Source organism: Homalodisca vitripennis, chromosome 1, assembly GCF_021130785.1.
Source record: "Homalodisca vitripennis isolate AUS2020 chromosome 1, UT_GWSS_2.1, whole genome shotgun sequence".
NCBI lineage: Eukaryota > Metazoa > Arthropoda > Insecta > Hemiptera > Cicadellidae > Homalodisca > Homalodisca vitripennis.
Window position 1 is genome coordinate 59,543,289 of NC_060207.1, and position 23,178 is coordinate 59,566,466.

Sequence of the window (23,178 nt, forward strand, 5' to 3'; positions counted from 1 at the left end):
AAGAGGATACCCCTCAAACTCATCCTTATGACTGGTATTGGTTTTTCACTTACCTCACACCTCATAAAGACATTCACTAGTTGTAATCTTAAAATTATTTTACGCTATCTTGTAGATTACAATACATAACATTTTGAATATCATACACTGTGCAGAAGCTATAAAATATGCTACATGTTGTTTGTTGGTGTCTATATGTATTTGTTCGTTTTGCTGCAGATCAGAGCAAGGGGAGGAGCTCAACTTGAGTTGTGATGACCATGACTGAGAGATGATGCTGCGATGTTCTCGTCTCTGAAATTGTCCAACCTGCGAGGTCGCAAGCCGGGAGAGGTCGATCAGCTGGTGACCTCAGGACCTCCCCATCTTGACCTCACCTCACCACCCTCAAAGAAACCCCCTCATCCTATCGTCACCACCAACCGTCGGTCTCACAAGTGTAAGTTATCCGCAAGTTTCTTGAACATGCTGGGTTTTAATTTTAGTTTTGCAATTTGTTTATTGCAATGGCTTTACATGACTGCAACTCCACCGCAATGGCGCGGGGGAAGTTTATAACTACATATAAGTATATAACTATAAGTATATAACTCGGGGAAAGTTTGTGCCATTTGTAATCAGCATAAAAATCATATTTTAAGAGATTTATTATAAGTGGACACTAGAAAATGGTTTTAGTTCATGTTGAGGAGCACGTTAATATTAACTTTTTAAACCAGAGATAAAATCTTTTGAGAAGATGACAGATAGCCTATGACCAACCCGCTTGTTAAAGGGTAAGTTAGGCTAAACAACGAAGGGGGTTAGTAACAATAAAGAAGATCCCATGCATATTTTGCTAACAAACTAGTCTGGCAGTTTACAGGAAGCTCTTTGTAACCATCTTTTTTGGATTAAGGTTACTGAAGTTTAAAACTGACACTAGAAAATACTATGGAAAATTTTTATAATCTTTACACTATGCTTGTTCATAGTATTTTTTTCAGCAACCAGTTGTTATTGTCTTTTCAATAAATGTGGTTTCCTGGAAAAAAGGGTAAGTCAGTTTCGGTTAAAAAGCAAGGAAATGGTTTATATAAACACGTACTCGTATAAGGATAGTAGGATCTACCACAAAACTCAGTTACTCTGCTAAGGCAAAAGGAAACGAAAATTTAATAAGTATTAGTTATTAAGCCTATTTAGAAGAAGAAGCAACTGTTAAGTCTTTTATAGCAATTGTATACACACCAAAAAAACAATGACTTCTTTAATGGATTGACCTCTTTAGGTTGATATGTGACTTTTACAACAATAATAAATTTAAAAAATGTTCACTATCTTTACAGATGGCAGCCCTTGTGGTTTTGTTGCGTTTCTGAACAGACTTGGAGCCAGGTCAGATTGAGGAAGAGGCAAGAGTTCATTTATGAAGTCAAGAAATTAGTTCTATATCTCTATGGCCACAAATTCATGCTTATCACCACCGTCCTATGCTCTCTATTTTTGGAGTAATCGAAGACTCCCCTCGCGACCGCTTTAAGACCACATATTGGATTACGTCTCTTGAAATATATAATTGTGACGTTACGTATCAATTGTAGCCTGTATTGAGCAGATATGAATTATTTTTAAAACATTAATTTTTGTATTGCACAATAGCACATTGTTTTAAAGCTTGATTATCGCTTAATAATATGAAGTAATAATATTTCATTGAAACGAAGTGAAAAAAACCCTGCTGCCACTACGTAGTTACCGTACTATTATATGTGGAATATGTGGTATTAATTTATTACGTTTTTGCTACTACCTTACCATCTGAGTAGTAGTAATTACTCTATTTTTGCAGACTGCTGGCTCTCTCTCCGAGATCAGATAAGTATACGTTTGGCTCACGTTTGGCGATCTATCTGCTCGACTAGACGCACCGCTTAAATCGATCAAATCACTTCTTAACGATATAGTTCAGCGATAAGGTTGGAGGTCCAACTTTACAACTTAATAGTAGCAATCTTATTTTGGTATAATACAATACAAATATATCTATAGTATACAAAGAAGCTTCCTTTCTTTGTGACCGAAACAGAGACAAAGAAACAAGCTGCCAACGATCAACAATCAACAACTGAATAGCAAAGAGACAAGAGGGCTGGGTCGCTCTACTAACCACCACTTAGTTCCTCTGATTGCCCTTTATACGAACAATAAACAAGGAGAGCGATTTGCAAATGCAAAAACGGCGCCACGGCCAGTGACCGCGGTGAATGAGAGGTTATGTTGACAGGAAGTGGGAGTGTGAGGCGCGCGTCATTAGCTTCCGGACAGACATCTAGTGTGACCATCAGCTGATTTATATCGTGGGTGACGCGATATGTCACTGTTTTTCTCTGTGTTGCTACTTGATATCGATGAGACTGCGTTGCATCATGATTGTAAACGTGAAGTTCAAAGACACCACGGGCAACAAACAAAACTAAGTTACCTGTAGGCTAATATTATATTGAATAATCACTCATTCTTCTTGTTCTTGTGCCATAATATGTGATTTACCGTTTTGTAGTTTAAGTGTTTATCATTCGACTTTCTTTGATCACCATTTATGATCTTTTTGAAAGAATATTGAAATATCAGTTTACCAGAGCGTAATAAAAATAATATAATTGGCATGAAAACATTATTACTCTAGGCCAATTTAATGTGATGTTGAACTCGCCTTTTGATTTCATGTCGTACCTACTCTATAGTCATTGTATAACATGCACGTAGGTTAAATATACTTTTGATACATATTTTTATTTGAAAATTTTTAATTCCAAATTAAGTTATATAATTATAATTTTGTGTGTGTTTAGTATGAGTACTATTATGCTACTTAGTATAATTGTGGAATTATATAAATAATTCATATCCAGAGTAAATAATTGCTATCTGCCTTGGTTTGTGATATTGCATCACACATAGGTAATTTTGTGGATATACTTTATATAATTTAAAATCAAACATAGCCAAACTGTGATTTATTCCTAGGCTATTAGAACCCTAATTAAGTAAACCAGATTGACAACAGGTAGGCTATGTCTGCTAGTGAATGTGATTGCAACTGTTTATGGAAATGAAACTTGAAGAGAGTAAAGACAACAAGATGAAATTCGATACTTGGCTGAGCGTTAGAGAAGCTCGTCTCTCAGGAGGCTGGCAAAGTTCTCTTCTCTCTATTTGTCGCCTTGCGAGATAATTCTAGAACTAATTCGGCTAAAGACTTGCCATTTTTCATTAAACCTTATTTCTACACAGGGAATTTCGAGTTTTATGGTGGTGTATGGTCCTCCATGGGATTTGGCTGAGCTGTTGTAAACTCAGGGTGATATTTCATGGAGTATCCTGTTACGCGCAACGGGTCTGGCATCCTCGTACCCTGTATGTCGGCGATAGTAAGGATAAAGTTGAAAATAACGTAAGACGGCTTTAAAAACTAAAGATCGTTTGGAATAATATTTTAGCATTTAAACAATATTTTTTAGTTACGGTGTATGTTTTCAGACATCTTTCTTAAAAACAATAAAAATTAGTATTCGCGAGCATTTTCTATTCAGGCCCGTAAAATCGGCAAGTTCTTTTACAGTATGTATATACCGTAACAATTTATTAAAGGGAGTGACATGTTTGTATGTATAAAACTGTAGTTTTCCCATATGACGTGTTACTAAAACACGTTTTATCTCTAGTATTATGTTCAATTAAAATTTCATTTCCTTAAATGTGTATAAATTATTAAGATCTGTCATTGAAGTCATCACACATGCAGATACTGCAGAAAATTATCTTCCAATTTTGTTCCTTTTCCTTGGAACTGATAACAAAATCCCTAACTTAAATTACTGTTGATCAACAAGTTCTTAAATATGTTTGTTAATACTTAGAGAAGTATGTTAACTCATGTGCCCATGATTCCAATTTGGGGGCAGGGAGAAACTCCAGTAAGTAGCCAACCGCTACCAAGAAACAGAACCCAACCAGAAATAGTTTGCTCCACCTTATTGTTCAAATTATTATTTGAATTAATTTTTAGCACATACCACACCAACAAATTATTTTCAAATTATACTATATACTAAATTTATATTAAATTGCTTTTGTTGAAACCTCAGATCTCAAATCTTAAAAATAACGTACAGGAAAATATTGATCCCCAAACTCTATAGTGGCAATAATTCTTATTAACGAAATGATTTTTATAGCTGTATTAAATGATCAAAGGTAGTATAACTATTAACTACTAAGGTAGTCTCAACCTAACCATTTAATTATGATCTCATACCAATATTTTATTATGAATTTACGTCGTCTGCTCGTCCTTACATGTGAATAAGAATTTAAAATTGACCCTTCTGTATCTTAAAATTTATTCTTCAATACTCACGAAGCAAAATGTGTTACGTGCGTGTATTTTTGTTCATAAAAAATCAAGATATGCCTAATCAAATATCCAATGAAGTAAAATTGGCTGTCCTATTAACTAATTAATAATCATCCAATAATAAATTCAAAAATATGACATTTTGCAGCTTATATTACCACGGAGAAATAACAAATATATTTAGAACATACACACAGCGTATTTGGATGTTACACACGAAATTTTGTCCTAATTTTCGTAGCACTAGTAACATTGAAAATTCTACTTGATTTTTTTCTCGAGATCGCCCTCAAGCCTCTCCCCAAAACCTAGATCTGGCTAAAATCGAATTTAAATTTTGTGTTTTTGTTTTAATAGACCTTGTATCCACAGGATGATTGTGTGGCAGAAATTGTACGAAGTAAAGCTATTTCTGAACGGCGATTTGTAAATAGCCCTACCATGCTAAATAGTTTGTTCAGAATAGAGTAATTAATTTTTTCTTCTAGTAATGACCTAATTTAGATGAATTAAACAAATATTGAATATTGTTTTTATTATTGACAGAGTTTACTTAATGCAATATATTTAATTCTTATTTGTAATATATTTATAATTAATGTTTTCCTAGTTTGCCGCTAGATAATGTGCAACCTCAATGTTTCAAGTAGAAACACATTTTAGCATTGGATGCAACGTTTTCTAATAGAATTCCAATAGAAATTATCCATTTATCAATTATTTATTTAAATTTGTAATATTTGAATTACTTGCCACCGTTCTTTCTCGTTATCGTTTAGCTGGAATCTCTCTCGCTCCAACTGCGACAAGTAAAATGAGAATAATAAATTTTTTTCACTTTGCGAATTTAACCAGTGATGGGGGATTTATTCACTGATCATAAAAATATGAGATAGTCCATTCTCGCACTTTTGACAAGAGAACGTTCATGAGATCAAGGTGGCAGTGGCGGCAGTGTTTGGAAACAATCAGCTGAGCGGAGTGACGTCTGTCTGGCGGCAGAATGCCAACACCACCAGCCTAATTCCGGCCCGGGGCCTCGACTCATAAACTATCCTCAGCCGCGACGCGGTGTAGCCTATAGCTACCGCCCGCTACAGCACCTTTCCCTTGCCCTATCAATGATGGTCTTTCGGTCTGAACATATTTAACCATAAGTAACCGTACTGTAGAAGGCACGAATTAGGAAGGACTAAGTTAGCAACAAGTGTGTGAAGTCTTAGGGTCAAAACAGTTCGACAACGGAAACTCAGTAAAAACAAAACAAATTCTCTAAAATTGTAAATAATGTACCTACATTTACATTTTTTCCTACTTCTAGATTACAACAAAAATATATCCTGTGTTTTATAATTTTGTTAATGCACTGTATAATTTGGCCGTACCGGTACTTAAAATATTAACATTTCGACAAGTTTACCACGATTGTAAAATGGTACTATGATAACTTAACCTTTGAAACAGGATAAAATATAAATGATTCGTGTGTTTTAATGTAATTGATAAAATAAATAATGGGGTATCTTAAATCTACGGAACAGGAGGGCGTTGTTTGTGGAGGTATGTATGTAGGCTATGCACTTGTGTGTATCTAAAAATTACAATATCATAACAAAATTTGAAATTTTTCAATTCATAAAGTTGTTTACCATACACAATAAATATCCGATAAGAAAAATCAGACGAAAAATTTTAAAATTCAATCCTTAATATTATCCTTCTAATTTTAACATTATGAAATTGTGTTATCACTTTTTAAAATATGAAGGAAATTAAAAAGTGAAAAGGCATTACGTTTTTTCAATGTCATAATCTACTGGTACAAGTAATAAGTGGTTAAGCAGATAAAGTATCATGTAGTGATAAAACAGTCCAAGACACTGAGGACTATAGCTTACAAGTAGAGCATCACTTTTCGTTAGGTTCAAATGAACCAAAACTGTGTCACACTCACAGGGCTGTCATGTGACTCAGTCAGTGAAGCGGAACAGCTGATTGTGTACTTGAGTGACTCAGTAGAACTAGTGAGTCCCCAACACATGGCTCTCGGTTAGACTTATATCACACAATTAGACCAATTAACTGATCACTCTTCCTGCCTTGCTAACCAATTATTTCTTCTAATTCAAAGCCAATTGTGTCCAATATTTAAAAGTTCTATTAGGATTGGTTTCATATGGGAAAAGTTGTAGATTCTATAAAAACTGTAAACTTTTTTCAAAAGTAAAATTTAATATTATCAAAATAATTTTTTGTGTGTACCGTATATATATATATATATATATATATATATAATATATATATATATACAGGGTGTATATTATGTCTGGAAACACCTAAATATATCCTTTAATAATTTAAATATAAATTTGAAACCTCTTACAATCGTGATAGAGATTGGGCATCTACTTTTTGGAACAATGTTTTTGTTATGTCACACCAACGGGGGACGTCCTGCCGAGGGTATCGTGAATATTCTTAATGGAAGCCTATACCTTGTGATACATAATTTTAAAGGTAATAGCTTACTGAATTGAATGCCACAAACCGCATCTCAAGGGAATTATTCTATCAGAAAATAGAGCATTTTTTAGTATTGAAAATTTACTGATGTTCAACAATGTAATTTTAACATGGTTTCTTGCCACAAAATGTGTTTTACACTAATTTTTTTAGCATTTTTTTTAAATGTTCAATTAAATAAAACAAAAATTTCATTTTAAAGCTGGTTCTATTAGCACAAATTTGCCAGTTTTTATTACAGTACAATTATGGAAATACTTATGTTATTGATTTCTTATTACAAATAAAAAATAAATGTATGCTGTTAGAAAAGTCTTACAACAAACGTTTTACCTGCATTTTGGTGTCAAAAGCAATTGTTTTCGAACTGTGTTCCTTCTACGGTTTGACAATGAGCCAATCTTGTGTAAAATGATTCGACAGAGTTGCCTAACATTTCTTCAGTTATCAAAGCAATCTCCTCTATAATCCTGTTTCTTAGGTCTTCCAAATTATGAGGCTTTTCTCTATAAACATTGGATTTTTAAATGACCCCATAGGAAATAATCGATTGGTGACAAATCCGGAGATCTTGGAGGCCATTCGATTTTCTCCTCTTCGGCCAATCCATTTATGAGGAAACCTTAAATCCAAATACTCTCTTACCTGTCTCCCATAATGGGGTGGAGCACCATCCTGCTGAAACCATACATTATCAAAGTATTCTCCTGATGCAATTTGAATAGCTGGGATTATTTCATTTTGGGAGCATATTTGTAGTAAAGTTCGGCATTTAAATTTCCATTGATGAAAAAGGGTCCAACAATTTTGTTACTAAAATTCCACACCAATACGTTCAGTTTTTGTGTTGCTGTGAATGGGACTCAGTAATCCAATGTGGGTTTTCACTAGCCCCAGTAACGGCAATTGTGCCTGTTAACATTGCCATTTAGGAAAAAAGTTGCCTCATCAGAAAATAGTATGTTGGTCAGAAAATCTCTATTGTCATCACATTTGCGCATCACAAGTTCACAAAACTCAACTCTTCTGTCGTAATCATCCTCACTTAACTGTTTGGACTAAATGAACTTTAAATGGTTTGTATTTATTAATTTTTCAAAATCTTTACTCACAGACATAGGGTGCATATCATGTTGCTGTGCAGCTTTTCTGAGCGATGTATGTGGGTCTTCAATAAATGTTTGCAAAACATCTAGTGCATGTTCTTCATCTGTTGCAGATTGTAATCCTACCCGACTTTGGCCGATTACGTACACTCCCTGTCATTTCAAAACGCTCAATAGTTTTTGATATTGTTGAAACATTTATGGGATTCCTTTCTGGGAAAGTGTCATTAAACAAATTACAAACTTCCCGATAATATCTTTGACGATCGCCATATCCTCGCATCATCAACAGAGTAATTCGTTCTCTTTCAGACAATTCCATTAAAATGCCAAATAAAAACTGAACTACTGTAATTAGATAACTTGTTGACAGCAATTGCTTCAGAGACACTGATTAACTCGACAGGAATGATATGACCTTTGTCCATTTGTAATTCCCAATGCTTAGACCTGTCTAGTGAAAGCTCCATGCTCAACAAACTGAAACCTGTAGACCAGATGATTAATAACACAATAATGTTTCTCATAGGCTAGTGACCTTTGTCTCTTTAAACCTTCCTGCTGACTGGAAAACACCAAGTACAGATTCATAAGTAAATCAGAGAAAGTGACTCATAGGTTTTTATTCATTGTAATAAAAACTGGTAAATTTTGTACTAATGAAACCAGCTTAAAAATAAATTGTTTATTTTATTTTAATTGAACATTTAAAAAATGCTAAAAAATTAGTGTAACGTAACACATTTTGTGGCAAGAACCATGTTAAAATTACATTGTTGAACATCAGTAAATTTTCAATACTAAAAATGCTCTATTTTCTGATAGAATAATTCCTTTGAGATGCGGTTGTGTGGCATTCAATTCAGTAAGCTATTACCTTTAAAATTATGTATCACAAGGTATAGGGCTTCCATTAAGAATATTCACGATACCCTCGGCAGGACGTCCCCCGTTGGTGTGACATAACAAAACATTGTTCCAAAAAGTAGATGCCCAATCTCTATCACGATTGTAAGAGGTTTCAAATTTATATTTAAATTATTTAAAGGATATATTTGGGTGTTTCCAGACATAATATACACCCTGTATATATATATATATATATATATATATATAATATATATATTATAGTGTGTGTGTGTGTGTGTGTGTGTGTGTGTGTGTGTGTGTTGTGTGTGTGTGTGTGTGTGTGTGTGTGTGTGTGGTGTGTGTGTGTGTGGTGTGTGTGTGTGTGTGTGTGTGTGTGTGTGTGTGTGTGTGTGTGTGAGTGTGTGTGTGTGTGTGTGTGCGCGCGCGCGGCGGGCGTGTGTGTGTGTGTGTGTGTGTGTGTGTGTGTGTGTGTGTGTGTGTGTGTGTGTGTGTGTGTGTGTGTGTGTGTATATATAAAACACTATGAGATACTTATCTATACAATAACATTGACTTGAAATCTGAGAGACTTTTATAATCATTTATGGATTTTATTTGAACATTAAAAAATTAATTAACCTTCACCTCTCTGGTTATGGCATCTGGTGTGATGTCCTTGGTTGCCCTGCCATGCATCTGTGGAAGGTTTTAAGTCTGTTGTATGTTTCCCAGGGAGTATTGATAGAGCTCTGTGTCCGGGAATTGGTGACAAGAGGCAAGAGGAAAAGCCAAAGATGCCTTCCAGAGTAGAAATTGAGCACAAGCGGCAAGAAAATATTGATGATAGTTCCTTCAGTCATAACAATGAATGGGATACTCAGTCATATGGTGAGAATTTTAAAAATATTAATGAATTTATTTTTAGTGTTTATTTCTATAACGCGGGTGTTTTACAATGTCCAAAGTCTAATAACAATACAGAAGGATTAATGAGAGCAGACTGACCCCTTGAAATATTGTTTTAAGCTTAACTAGCTGCTATTGTAACTAAATTCAATATTTAAAATAGTAACCCAATTAATCCTGTTTGAAAAAATTATAGTCTCATCTAAAAACAAAACAGAGTCTGTTATAAATTGATACAAAAAAGATTATCAAGCATACACAAAACGAATCTGTGTATTAAAATTCATACTTTAAGAATGATCTTATTTGGGAACTTTACTGTATCGTTCAGCTATTTAATAAACCATTGACAACCTTATTTTCTGTGTTATTTTAAAGGACAACTTATATATCTCAAAATGACTTCGTTTCTCCAAGATTCTTGCTACTTATTTAACAAAACATTCAACATTTTTAAAACTTAAAAATGCCATATAATGATAATAGCTATATAAATTTTACAAAATTCCTAGGGATGTTTGGATAAGTATAAGCCAACATGTTGAAAATGATAAATGTAAAACTTTGAGAAAAAAAATAAGACAGAAAAATTATTTATAGTTTACATTCTCTTATAGACCAAATCTTAAAGTTGACTCAGTAAAATCAGTTCTTTAATCAAATAGTTCATGTAGTAGACAAGTAATTAATTTATCTTGATTTACCTAGAATTTGAAATTTATTAAAAATTGGCTTTAGCTAATGTTTTTGTTATACTTTTAATATATATTTAGTACAAAATCCAATATATAACTTAAATGTGTCTCTATTCATATTGCACAGAAGAACATTCCAGCAGTGTGGCGGTGGTGGCAAGGACCATGAACGTGTCAATAGAGCGAGATGCCAGTGGCAGTCTGGGAATCACTCTACGAGGTGGAGCACACCACGATCCTGCCCTCTCTCGGCCCCTCATAATAACCCAGATCAAGCCAGGGGGGCCAGCAGACAGGTATCAATAACTTTCATCCGTGAACTGTTTCAAATTCAAGTTTCTCACCTTTTTCAGCAAAACCACTTGAAATATAAGTTGTAACACATCTGTTATGTTGGCACATAGAGAGGGCACAATCAAGGTGGGCGACCGACTGCTCTCAGTGGACGGTCACCAGTTGAGTTCAGTGACGCTGAGTGAAGCACAAGCACGTCTCCGAGCCACTGCCAGCCCAATGAGCATGCTGTGTATAGAGTATGATGTGAGCATGATGAGTGGTGTACGCGCGGCACAAGGTCCACTGCTGGTGGAGATCGACGGACCTCACTGCCACAGCCTCGGCCTTGAACTTGTCAACACACCTGATAACTCAGCTGTTGTCATCGGGCATGTCAAAACTGGGAGTATTGCTGAAAGGTAAATACATTGAATTTTTGATCTTAATTGTGATCTTTTAATTTAATATCGTCGACAACATTAAAGAAAATAAAAATTTTGGGATATAGCTAGTGAACTTTGTTGACAGATCCTAGTTATTAATTGACCTCTGGATTTGGATTGTTTTTGACTATTCTTGCTTTGTCTGTCTATTTTTGATTTGTGAGTTTTGCTCTGTTATTGGTTACAAAAACATCTAATGTTTTTATTAAGCTTATTTCCCTGCCGTGTAGTACTGTTTATTTCTCTTCTAAGATGTTTATATCAAAATATCTGTACTTATATTTAGGTCTAAATTCAGAATTAAGAAATCAACTTATAGACATGCAGTAATTGAAGATTTATAAGGTTAATAAATGACGATTAGAATAAAGATGAATAATAACTGAATGAAGAGGAATGGTTAAGATGAATATAATGAGTAAAGTTTATACAATTTATGTATACACTCATCTTGTAAAATGAGATACTTTGTTATGTTAGAGAGCATCATTAATATTCGTAGTACTAATTGATCAGTGACTAATATCAGTAGATATAACATATTTTATAATTCATATTATCAGATTTTTGCTATTTTTTTATGCCCCACATCATCTGATCATCTAGTAATAACAAGTAATAAATAGAACATCTGCAGAAAGCTGCATGTCTCACAATAAATTAAGTGGCACATAAAAAGTTGATTTCAATTCTCTCCAGTCTCTGATTTTACCTCCATTCTGAATTACATGTTACATTGTATCCTCACAACTCTAATATATGTAACATAAGTTAAATAATACTTATTATAATACTTGAGGAACAATGTAGAGTGTTAGAACTAAAGAATGATTGAGTGACTGTGTAGGTGTGGGGCATTGCTGCCAGGGGACCAGATCCTGGCTGTAAATGACATCTGTGTGGAGGATACCAAGATGACAGCCGAGGATGTCAATCAGCTGATGTGGACAGGCAATTCGTGTGTCCTGCAGATCCTACCATCTTCCTCATCTTCTTATAGAGGTACTATTACATTCTTATCAGAATTGTTGACAACAAAGTCACAAAAGCAATAAATTGATTACAGTGATTAAAAAAAATACCTATAAAAGTAATCAAATTAAAATACTTATATAAAACACACAGCTCTTGAGTTCAAAAAATAGGTACACTGCACTTTGTACTAGAAAACTTAGACCCTCATGTCTTTTTTTGGCCAGAGATTAACATAAGATAACATAAAGAATAAGATATACATGAAGAATAAGATATACAAGAAGAAAAAACCAGTGGATTGGACATTATTTAATTGTACTACACAAATATGACAAATATACATTTTAAATTTAATTTAATTGAATGTCTGTTTTACAACAAATAATAACACAGGCTTTATTATTACAGGATTTCCTCAACCATTATATAGTTGTCCAAGTCCAAGCCAAACCTCAAAACATTCAAGAGATGTCCACCTCTTAGATGGTAATTCATCTCCAACAAAAGCTCAGTCTCCATTAATGAAAAGGCTGCAGACTTCATCTTCGTCTATTCAGGAATCTGGTAATATAATTATTTGTTATATATATATTATAAACATATTTTTATTTCCCACATTAATATGTTATGTTTAATCATTATGTTCTGTGAAAAGTACCATATTAAACTCAAAATGGTAATTAACAATAATTTTAATGTTTCAGAGGTTGAAGCAAATAGTAGTGGAGTTTATCAGAGAAAAAGTTTGGCTGTATCTTTAAACTGTGATGCACAAAAAAGGTTTGGAATCACCTTAGCACCTGATTCCAAGTCAGCAGTTGTTATAAGCGTGATCGAGCCAAGAAGCCCAGCAGAAAGGTATATTACAATTTGTTGCAGGACGAAACCTTTAATTTCATAGAACTTCAAAACAAGGAATCACTAACATGTAGATAGATACATAGTCCCCATCTATGTCATCAACATGTCAAGTTATAAAAATGTTTCATAATAAGATCAAGTTTCTTATGTGAATGGGACATGCTTTTATGTTCATACTAAATAGGAGAGGAGGTTCCATAACTTAATACTCTATATTACATTCACTTTAAATTCAGTCAAGAATAAATTAAACATACTTGCAATATGAACAAAAACTTTACTTTATTAAATATGCCAAAAAATTATACAAAACAATTATGTCCACTCAAAAGTAGCTTAAGTTTAAAAGTAGTCTGTACTTCTGTTCCTTGACGCATATACTTCTGTCGCAGATATATTGCGTTTTTGCATCTACACTAAATAGCAAAAATTTTGATTTCACAATGTTCACGATTAAGTGAAATTCTACTGTACATAACTGCAGTAGAATAATTTAAGCAAACAGAGAAATAATTTAATTATTATTATAGGAAATAATTGTAATAGGAATATAACTGGTACACTAACAGTGGTCACATAGAATACTATAATAATTCTATTTATAACTAAATCACTTAGGACAAATAAATTTTATTGTTATGTTACCACTCTGGAGGTTTATCTAGCAGCTTTTTTGTGACAGGTGTGGGAGTCTGCAGATTGGTGACAGAGTAGTTGCTATCAATGGAACCTCACCTCCAGATTTGTCATCTCCAAAGAGTGTCGAGTCTCTGGCCCAGACCCTCTCCGTTACTCTCACCATAGAGTTTGCTGTGGCTCAAACTGTCATGCCCACATCGGGAGTGTTCACAGTGAAACTCGCAAACAATAAAGTCGCGGGTTTGGGCATCACCATTTCAGGTATGTGTAAAAGGGGTAGCAACTCTTTATTTTTTGTTTATAATAATAATTTAATAAAATCTTTAATTTATAAAAGTAAAATAGATTTGTGTATAGAAGGATTTCATTAAAATGTTGTAAACAATATGGTCTCTTATATGCATGCCATTTCTTAACCCGCGAGAACTCGCGCTACAAGAAGTTACGCAAGAACTTGCGTTTTTAGATCGAATCTAACATTCTCCAACCAACTAAGAACGACTTTTTCATGGTCTTCATTCATTGCAATAATTGTAAAGTCATAAAAGAGCAATCTACGAAATATAACTCAAAAGTAAACAGAAAAAATAGAAAAATCACTTAACTGATGGATTTAATCTGGCAGTTACGCAATCACTCGCGCCGTTAGATCGCTCCTAAGATTGGGCTGACGCGATCACTAGCGCTGTTAGGTTGAAACTAATAACCCGCGAGGAGCGTCCACCCCACCCACCATGACGCCCCACCCCAGCAACTTCTAATGTCTAAACGTGATGCAATACGCAGCAGATATACCCATAGAAGCATAAATTAAGGATTCAGTGTTGTACGATAACAAATAAAAAAAATGTTATATAACACAAAAATTATGTTAGATTCAATCTAATAGCGTGAGTGCTTCCGGGTTAAAAATGCTATAATAAACCATACTATTTTTGCTTATGTTTACCAGTTTTATTCCTCTCATAGAAATGTATATTTTCTTATAAAGCTGTACTTTACACATACAGTAAATATTTTACATTTGAAAAGAACTACAGAAGTTCGTCAGGTACTAAAGAGAATTCTGCATTTGATGTACTGAATGGAGTGAACAGAGCGAGCGGTTATCCAAGAGTATCGGTGAGGAAGAGGTATATAGGAAAGGTTAGCTAAAATTCACTATCCGCCATATTGTTTCTTTCACACTTGAGCCCAAGGCACAGGAGTCATCCATGGTTGTGATGAGCGTAATAACTTATGTGAAAATACCAATATGTATTTTGCAATATGTGATATTGCCAAGATTTATAAAAACAAAAAAAATCACCATTCTTTTGCAGTCACCAATTTTATTTGGAAATATAATAATAAAAGATAACTTTCATTTCACCAAATCTTTTCATGTTCTGTATCTGATTATTATTAAAAATAATGAAACCCATTTTGGTAACACTTGTCCCTACCTTAATGACCATTTTTATAATGGTTTCTTCAGTTATAAGACATGATCACCTTCAAGTCCTCTAAATTAAGTCATAATTTGTCCTTTTTTAGTACATAAGATGTGTATACTATTACATAATTAATAGAAAACAGGCGCTTAATTATAGTAAAACTTATTAAATTTACTACTTTTCAAAATCATTTAATACTACCTTTGTACTTAAACAAAAAATTAAAAACATTAAGTAACTTTCAATATTGACTGAGTTTTCATAATGTAAATTAAATGAATAATAGACTTTACCTAAGGAAAGTTTTTTAATTTTATTTAAAAATTCTTGACAATAGATTTTGAAAATACTAAGATAAAGAATTCAAAACCTTATCAACACATAAAATACTACAGAAGAAATCTTTCTTAAGATTATATTAACATTTTTGTTTATTAAATTGGGTCCCATAACAGTGTTTAATTAATATAAGTCTACAAACCAAGTCAATGATGTTGTATATTGTATGCCCAGGGATAGGCTAGATTTTATTACACATCACATGTTAAAATAGCTTATGAGTATACTGAGTTTGTTTACAAATTTATTTAGTCTGTTATTTCCTCATTGCCAGCATGGTTACCCATGAGACAGTGTAAAATATTTGCTAATGCTTAGCCAATATCCCATGGAGTGATATCCCCATCATCAAACTCAGTGATCCTTATTATAGAAATTGAGCTTCATGTACAATTTCAGGTTGATAAGTCAGTTCATTTTTAAGATATTTTGCGGATAGACAGACAGATAGAAGACATTTTTCTAGCCCCTTGAGTGATAACCCCTTTAATACTCAGCCAATAAAAAAAATGAAGTGTTCCTTATATTTCCTTGTATAATCTGATAATGTTCTCTGTGGTAGGTTGCAGCCAGTACCGTGGATGGATGGTGATTTCCCACATTCGGCCAGGATCTGTAGCACACCGCTGTGGCACACTAGCCCCAGGTGACAGACTGCTCTCAGTCAACAATCACAGCTTGGCCGAGTGTAGCCTGGAGCAAGCCATCAATGTCCTTCATTCCACACAGGACATTGTCACCCTCGTAGTGCAAAAGATGTCACGTGAGGGTAGGTACAATAATTTTAAAATGAACAACAAATGATGTAGATATGTTTTGTTACTCTGCCAGCTTTATTATCTAAGTTTAATTCTTATACTGGAAGAGCACTAAACTTAAACTTGCAAGGTGAATAGTAAATTCTTCATAGATTAGAATTTAAATCAAATGTGTCTTCAGTTGAGACCTTTGTACTTTGTATGAAGATTATTGTTGACTATTATTACTATCACCAATAAATTTAAAGAAAAAACAGAATTGTGACTATAATTTTATAGTGGCATATTATATTACAGTTGCATATTGAAATGGTTAATTATTATCAGTTAATTTATTTTAATTGACATACATGGTTACTTTTTGTTTTAAATTTATGTCTAATTTTAAAATGATAGCTACTCATTTTACAGTCAGAAAATGTTTTTCTTCACACTTTGGAAGTTAAATTGATTGTTAATTTTTAAATAAAAATAAAATTATATTAAAAACAAACTGAAAGTGGTTGAGGCAGCTTAATTTCTGCCATCTTCCTGTAGTAAGTAACATATTGGCTTGACCCATTGGTTGTGCAAAGAGTTGACAAACAAATCAGCTGCTGCAAAGCTTGCTCAGGATCAGACAAGCCAGGATCTCAGCTGACTGGATAGAGATAAATCTCTGGCAACAATAGATTGGCTGTCTGAACTAATTATACAAGGAGGCTAACTTTGTCACCCAATTAATAATTTTAGTTATATTTGGATAGTCTTTCAATTACTGCTTATAATTGTACCTATTATCACTGGTAATTATTACTACAAATTGATTTATTACCTACTGTTTGGTTAAAATAAATACCTAAAATATCTGAGTTGAAAGAAGGTGGCACAGTAAGTGGTTATCCTCCTGGGTGAGCTGTAATTAATTAACACGGTCACGACGTGTACCCCATCTGGTGTACGATGCAGTTGTGAAAGCTGGCATGTACTCAATGGGGTACACATCGTTGTGAAATTCTTTATTGCATTTTTATTGTTTGCCTTTCTTTGTGGTTTGTTAAATTTGATCCCTTGTTTAAATAAATAACTTAGACTATAATATACCCTGTCAGGCACACGATTGCTTAACTTTTAAGGTAAATAACTTTTTTAGATACTCATTGAAGTACACAGAGAAAATTATTTAAAAATTTACTGAAATAGTTTGTTTTGTGCAAAATTTAAAAGCCTACATGCTATTCTCTTTATACTTAAACTTTTAATGTAAACAAATTGATTATGGTTTTTAGCCATTATTATTGAAAAAAATCGGCGGCAAAAATATCCAGAAATAAGCTGTTGTTGTGAAAATGTTAAAAAATTGAAAATAAAAATTAATCTCTATTGTCAATTCTTTGGGTCCAAAGAAATTTAAAAATCCAATCATTAATAGTTTTATGCCTTTGAATAATAATATGTCTATCAAACTAATTATTAAACTATAATTGCTTAATAATATTAAATACTTTTGAGAGCACACTGCGGGGTTCTCCTGCAGTTTCCCTGCAGTAAATGGTTAAATCAGTGTTTCTAAGTAGGAGAAAATCCATAAATACTAGTTATTTACTGATACTGAAAATTAACAAATTAGAAACCAGGTAGGGAAGAATCACAAACGAAATAGCACTATACAACACAAATACACTGCATACATTATGCACACACCAGAACAAGTAAAAGAAAATTGAGAAAGAAGTACCATCATATCCTGATGGCTCAGGACAGTTACAATTTGTGACCAATAGGATCGAGAGGATTCAGATTCAGATTCAGATTCAGAAATTCTTTATTCATAAAATAAATGCACATAATGTACAATGAATAGAGTCACATCAAGTACATTATAGTTTAAAAAAAATATCTAACATCAACTTATAAAATATTAACTAACATAAGCATTACTACTTGCATTACTATTATAATGTTTAAGTGTATTTCATGTACAGTTGCTGGAATAAACATTCATTCATTCTAAGTTATGGTAATTAATAGTTGTCATATATACATACACAGACATATACATACATAAATACATGTACACAGACACATACATGCATACATATACACAGACACATACATACATAAATACATATAGACATGTATAGCTAAACCAGTCAATTAGCCCTTTCAAAACATCCTTGGAATGAATATAGAGGTTTATTTAGTAAATACACTTTAAGTTTAGTTTTGAAATTATTAGTGTTGTAGTCTATCATTAACAAATGTCTTCTGCTATAGATTTTGGTGTGCGGTGTACGTGTTTTAAAACTAAACTTTTATGTTTCAGAGTTACTATGAAAATTTATACATGTTTGGATATTCCAAATTTGAACCACTGTTTTATCTTAAGGCTCTGAATACCAGTGGTAAATTTTTGTATTGCGCTATTGTGATTCCATGACATTCCAGTCTACATTTAGTAGAAAACTTTGTTTATGTCTCAGAATGCAGAGAGGAAGGGTACAGCTCTGTCCACACGGTGGAGTTCTGCCGTGGTGGTGGTCCTTTGGGAATCACGATAGCTGGCTCAGAAGACCCGCAGGAACCCATTGTCATCTCGGGACTGACTGCAGACGGACTGGCTGAGCAGTCTCAGGCGCTGTGTGTGGGTGACCAGCTGCTAGCTATCGGCAGCCATAGCCTCAGTCAGGAGCCGTTGTCTACTGCCATACAGCTGCTCCAGAGCTCTACAGACAGAGTGGTGCTATGTGTGGGCAGAGTTCATTCTCCTCTCAGTGGTTAGTTCAGTTTAGAGCTACATATTAACTATTTTTCAAAGCATCTTATCAGCCAAATATTTTAAAAAATTACTGTATAGTAAAATTTGAATTAAATCAAAATTTTAAATTTTGAAATCAATTTATTTGTATTGAATTTTTATTTATTGAATTATTTTAGCAATTTGCCATAACCAGGATCAGCTTAAGATATAAACTTTACATTTTTATAACCTTAACACACACACACACATATAAACATAGAATATGTCACGGAGAGGTCAATTACTATATGACACAAATACTATCAGGACACGGTTGCTTCCGAGCATATCTCTATCGCTTTAAGCACGATAATTCGCCGGAGTGTCCGTCCTGTCCTGGAGTCTCCGAAGATGCAGAACACGTATTCTTTATGTGCCCTAGATTCAGTTTGCAGCGTGACAACCTGGAAACTATTCTTAACCGGACACTGCATCCAGAAACACTAGTAGAAGCTATGCTGTCATCGAAAGCTACATGGGACGCCACCAGCACATTCGCCATGGAGGTGCTGAAAGAACTAAGGTCTATTGAAAGGCAGAGGTACAAACTCCGCAATAACTAGACGAGAAGAAATGACTTCAACCACCTGATGAAAGAGCAGAAATGCTAGATTCTCTCCCTGCGATGTAATGCCTAACGGCGGTTTCCACAGGGATTCAGAGACTGGAGTATAGGGGAAGTTTTTTAGTCGGTATTAGCATTGGCTACAGTCACCAGCCAATGTTCGAGTCCGACATACCCAGGCAAAACACCTAAGCCTGGCATGCGGAAATGCATTTTTTTTCACAGCCCCTAAAAAAAAAAAATAAAAAAAAAAAAAAAAAAAAAAACACATATAAACATAAATTGTGTTTTATTATACACATTATAATACATGTCTCATATACTCTGTAAACAGCAAAAATAAAGAATGGTGATTATAAATTTCTGTTAAGAGAGCTATGAAAGAATCGATATTAAACGCAGAAGAAAAAGGACTATTTATAAGTGCACGATGGTTCTGTAAAGTGAAAGTTGGTTTCTGAATAGTTAGAAACAATTAAAAGGAGATGGTTTCGCTATCCTCAACTTGTGTTAAAAAATTTATTTATAATCAATTTATAAGATTAAAAAAAAAGTTGTTAGATAAAGAACAAACATGAACTTTCATTAAATAAATCAACCTAACACAGTTCAAACTAATCAAATTGATTACAGATTCAATTTTTAATAAATTAAAGGTGAAGAGATATTTTTAGACATAACTAGAGTATTTTATCAACAGTACAGTTAACATATTTGGCAGAGTGTCCTTCCTGAATGGGCCCGGGTCTAGGGGCACAAGTGGTAGGATGGGTAGTTTGGGGTGCAACCAAGATATTATATTTTAGGGTGTAAAACAAATGATAAAACAGAGTGCAGGTGGCCAGCTTAACTTGACCCATAACTTAATAATATGCAAAACTTGTCATTGTAAACTATATATACTGTAAACTACAGTAATGTTTAGCAACAAGATGATACTGTGTAAGTTTCTTGTATGTAAAGCATGATCTGCAGCATGCATGGTCCATGCTTATGTCCCAATTATGTCAATAATTAGGAATAACTAAGTATTGTTTCCATAGAATAAAAATATATAAAGAAATTATAACAGAAAGAGAAAATTACCTGCTTTTTATAAAATCACAAACAGTTTGTAGCTGTTTATTTTGTAAAATGAATATTTTTATGTTATATAAGTTTTTTGAGAAATTATAAATATTTTTACTGTCTACCATTCAAAACTTATTTTGCATCTAACTTTATGTAAAAATATAAAAAATAAAGTAGTGAATAAACTAGTAACTATCTTAGTAAAACAAATCATAGCCAGTAACTAACTGATCTCAGAAGGATATTTTTGTTCAGCTGCAGGTTCAGCCAGAGAAGACCAAGTCCAAGGTTACTCCAGTCCGGAGATCCCTTCTGTAGATTCTGCTGTAGAATCCTGGGACAGTCTACATGAACAGAGCCCCCCAGCCGTTCAGCCAAATCTACACTTCTACAAATCTGGTTAGCAACATATTTAGCATACATTTGATTACTGTTATATATTTTATTTGTATCTCTAACCAACCCATCTTTGTGATCAATTTATTGTAATATTATGACACATGTTGTAGAGAGCTCAACCGTGAGACGGAAGCAACCGTTGCAAACTTGTGATAGTCCGGTGCTGACTTGCAATACTCACTGGCCTGGTGCTGGGCTGCACAGTACCAATAGCCTCAACACTGTCCAGTCTGGTAAGTGTGTAAAGTTGTGTTATCGTGAAGAGCTTATTGATAAATCATTTCTCATTACAATAGGTCTGCAAGAATAATTACTGTGATCCCATTTGGGTATATTTTACTAATTTAATTTTACAACAAGATGGGGTGAATAGTTTGCTCAGCTGAATTTGTGCACAGAGCCATACTCGGCTTTGGCAGGCCGCGTAGATATAAAGATCTTCGGCCGGGCCCCATCATGTCCCACTTTCAAGCCGCTTTATTCCCTCTCCACCATTGACAACATCTTATTATTTTGTTAATCATAGTAAGATTCAGTAGTAAGTTACAGTTATTAGGTTGAGCTATCTCGTCTGTCGATACAGTTCCTTCAAATAGACGTGTATTGGAGCCCTAGTAAAATTGTCCAAAAAAACCGGTCTGAGTACAGGCCTGTTCATGTGTTTTTTTGCTGATATCACTGTGTTGAACATTTTAATAATTAACAATTAATTATTTCAGAGACTTTCGAAATGTAAAAAATAAGTCATTTGCAATTTAATTGTTCTTTGAGAATGGCTGTCATCATTTATCTGCCTATTCAAGAAATTATTTGCTAGTAATTTTTAGAATTTTTTAAATTTTTTATAGCCTAAGATTCTTCTGAGGAAGACAATACTTTTTGATAGATGAAAATCTGTCAAAGTTTTTTTAAACTTTTTACAAATTTCAAATTTGGAGGCCAAATTCTTCTCAATAACTTTCTTTACATCTTGCTGTAACCACCATATACTTTAACTTTAGCACAATATGTAAAATATGAATTTAAAACTCACGTGTAATATAATGCTTTTCCTATTTTATTTGCATTTTGTAATAGATAAATTTGTTTTTAGACAACGTTATCATTAAAATATCCTCATACATGAATCCTACAAAGTTTATAAGGTATGCCACATTGTATATTATTTACAATAAAATCATATTTTTTATTGATATTGTGCTTGTATATTAGTATTTGTTCAGCACGGTTGAGTGGTTAGAGAGAGATCTTTTTATACAAAAACAAAATTTACAAATTATAAAATAGTATAACAAAAAAAGTTGGCTACAAACGATCTTTCATCTCCAGAAATATATGCATGTTAAAGACCTTTATCCTGTTAGAGACATTAATACGACTGCCTGCAGTTCTAGTATTATTATTTCCTTGTTTTACCTGCTAATACTAGATATCACATTAGTTATGAAGGTTAAACATATCTACTTTGTAAACCCTTCAAGTGCTGGAGCGAGATCATATATTTGTAGTGACACTATTATTGGTGCTGGCTTAAACAAGCAAAGTTACAAATTTTTTTTATCTAATTAGTATGTACTGTTGGATGTGTTAACAGATGCAGACGATACTTGCTCATCTTTCAGGCTGTCAGAGTCTGTGCTCAATGATTACACAAGTCAAATGATGGCTCAGCAGAAGATAGCCCCTCCTTCCCCTCCCTGCCCTCTCCAAGTCAACTACCAACATCGCAACAATACTCTGCCAAACCATAGGCGCAGCTCCAGTATAGGGTAGGTTCTCTGGCACTTAATTTACCAACATTGTATATATTGTAACTTCATATAATAATATATTTTCCAACTATATTGTAATTCTAGTCTTGTTTATTGGTTAAGAGTATTGAAGCTACTACTGCAGGTTTTTCTGAAATATTAGCTTTTGTTTGACCCCATATGCACAGAGTTATGGTATAGCTATTCTGTGTCAAGAATTTTAATAATAATAATAATCTTTTTATTTACTAAATACAAAATGGTAAAATAAGTAATGCTATTACTTAAATTTTAAAATGATGAAATGTTTCTTCAACTCTCAATTTTTTATTTTTCATTCCCTGTTCTAACCTATTTTCTCCTTCAAAAATGCCCCTTCCTGGAGCTGCTGACACATTTTATGCATCT

The 23,178-nt window shown here is 33.5% G+C and overlaps 1 protein-coding gene across 2 annotated transcripts in view; it reads left to right on the top strand.

Annotated features, from left to right (window-relative positions):
- The window catches only part of LOC124362605 (glutamate receptor-interacting protein 2), a 53,378-nt gene that overhangs the window by 22,612 nt on the left and 7,588 nt on the right, over positions 1-23,178 (top strand). The window contains exons 2-14 of one of the 2 annotated variants that reach the window (XM_046817258.1): positions 220-439; positions 9,610-9,765; positions 10,606-10,774; positions 10,883-11,173; positions 12,045-12,199; positions 12,581-12,736; positions 12,877-13,030; positions 13,716-13,933; positions 16,010-16,216; positions 18,668-18,961; positions 20,876-21,019; positions 21,130-21,252; positions 22,614-22,788. In XM_046817258.1, the coding sequence (XP_046673214.1) occupies positions 283-439; positions 9,610-9,765; positions 10,606-10,774; positions 10,883-11,173; positions 12,045-12,199; positions 12,581-12,736; positions 12,877-13,030; positions 13,716-13,933; positions 16,010-16,216; positions 18,668-18,961; positions 20,876-21,019; positions 21,130-21,252; positions 22,614-22,788 (2,399 nt within the window). In that variant the 5' untranslated portion in view covers positions 220-282. The remainder of the gene's footprint in view (positions 1-219; positions 440-9,609; positions 9,766-10,605; positions 10,775-10,882; positions 11,174-12,044; positions 12,200-12,580; positions 12,737-12,876; positions 13,031-13,715; positions 13,934-16,009; positions 16,217-18,667; positions 18,962-20,875; positions 21,020-21,129; positions 21,253-22,613; positions 22,789-23,178) is intronic. The other variant, XM_046817268.1, reaches the window with a different exon arrangement.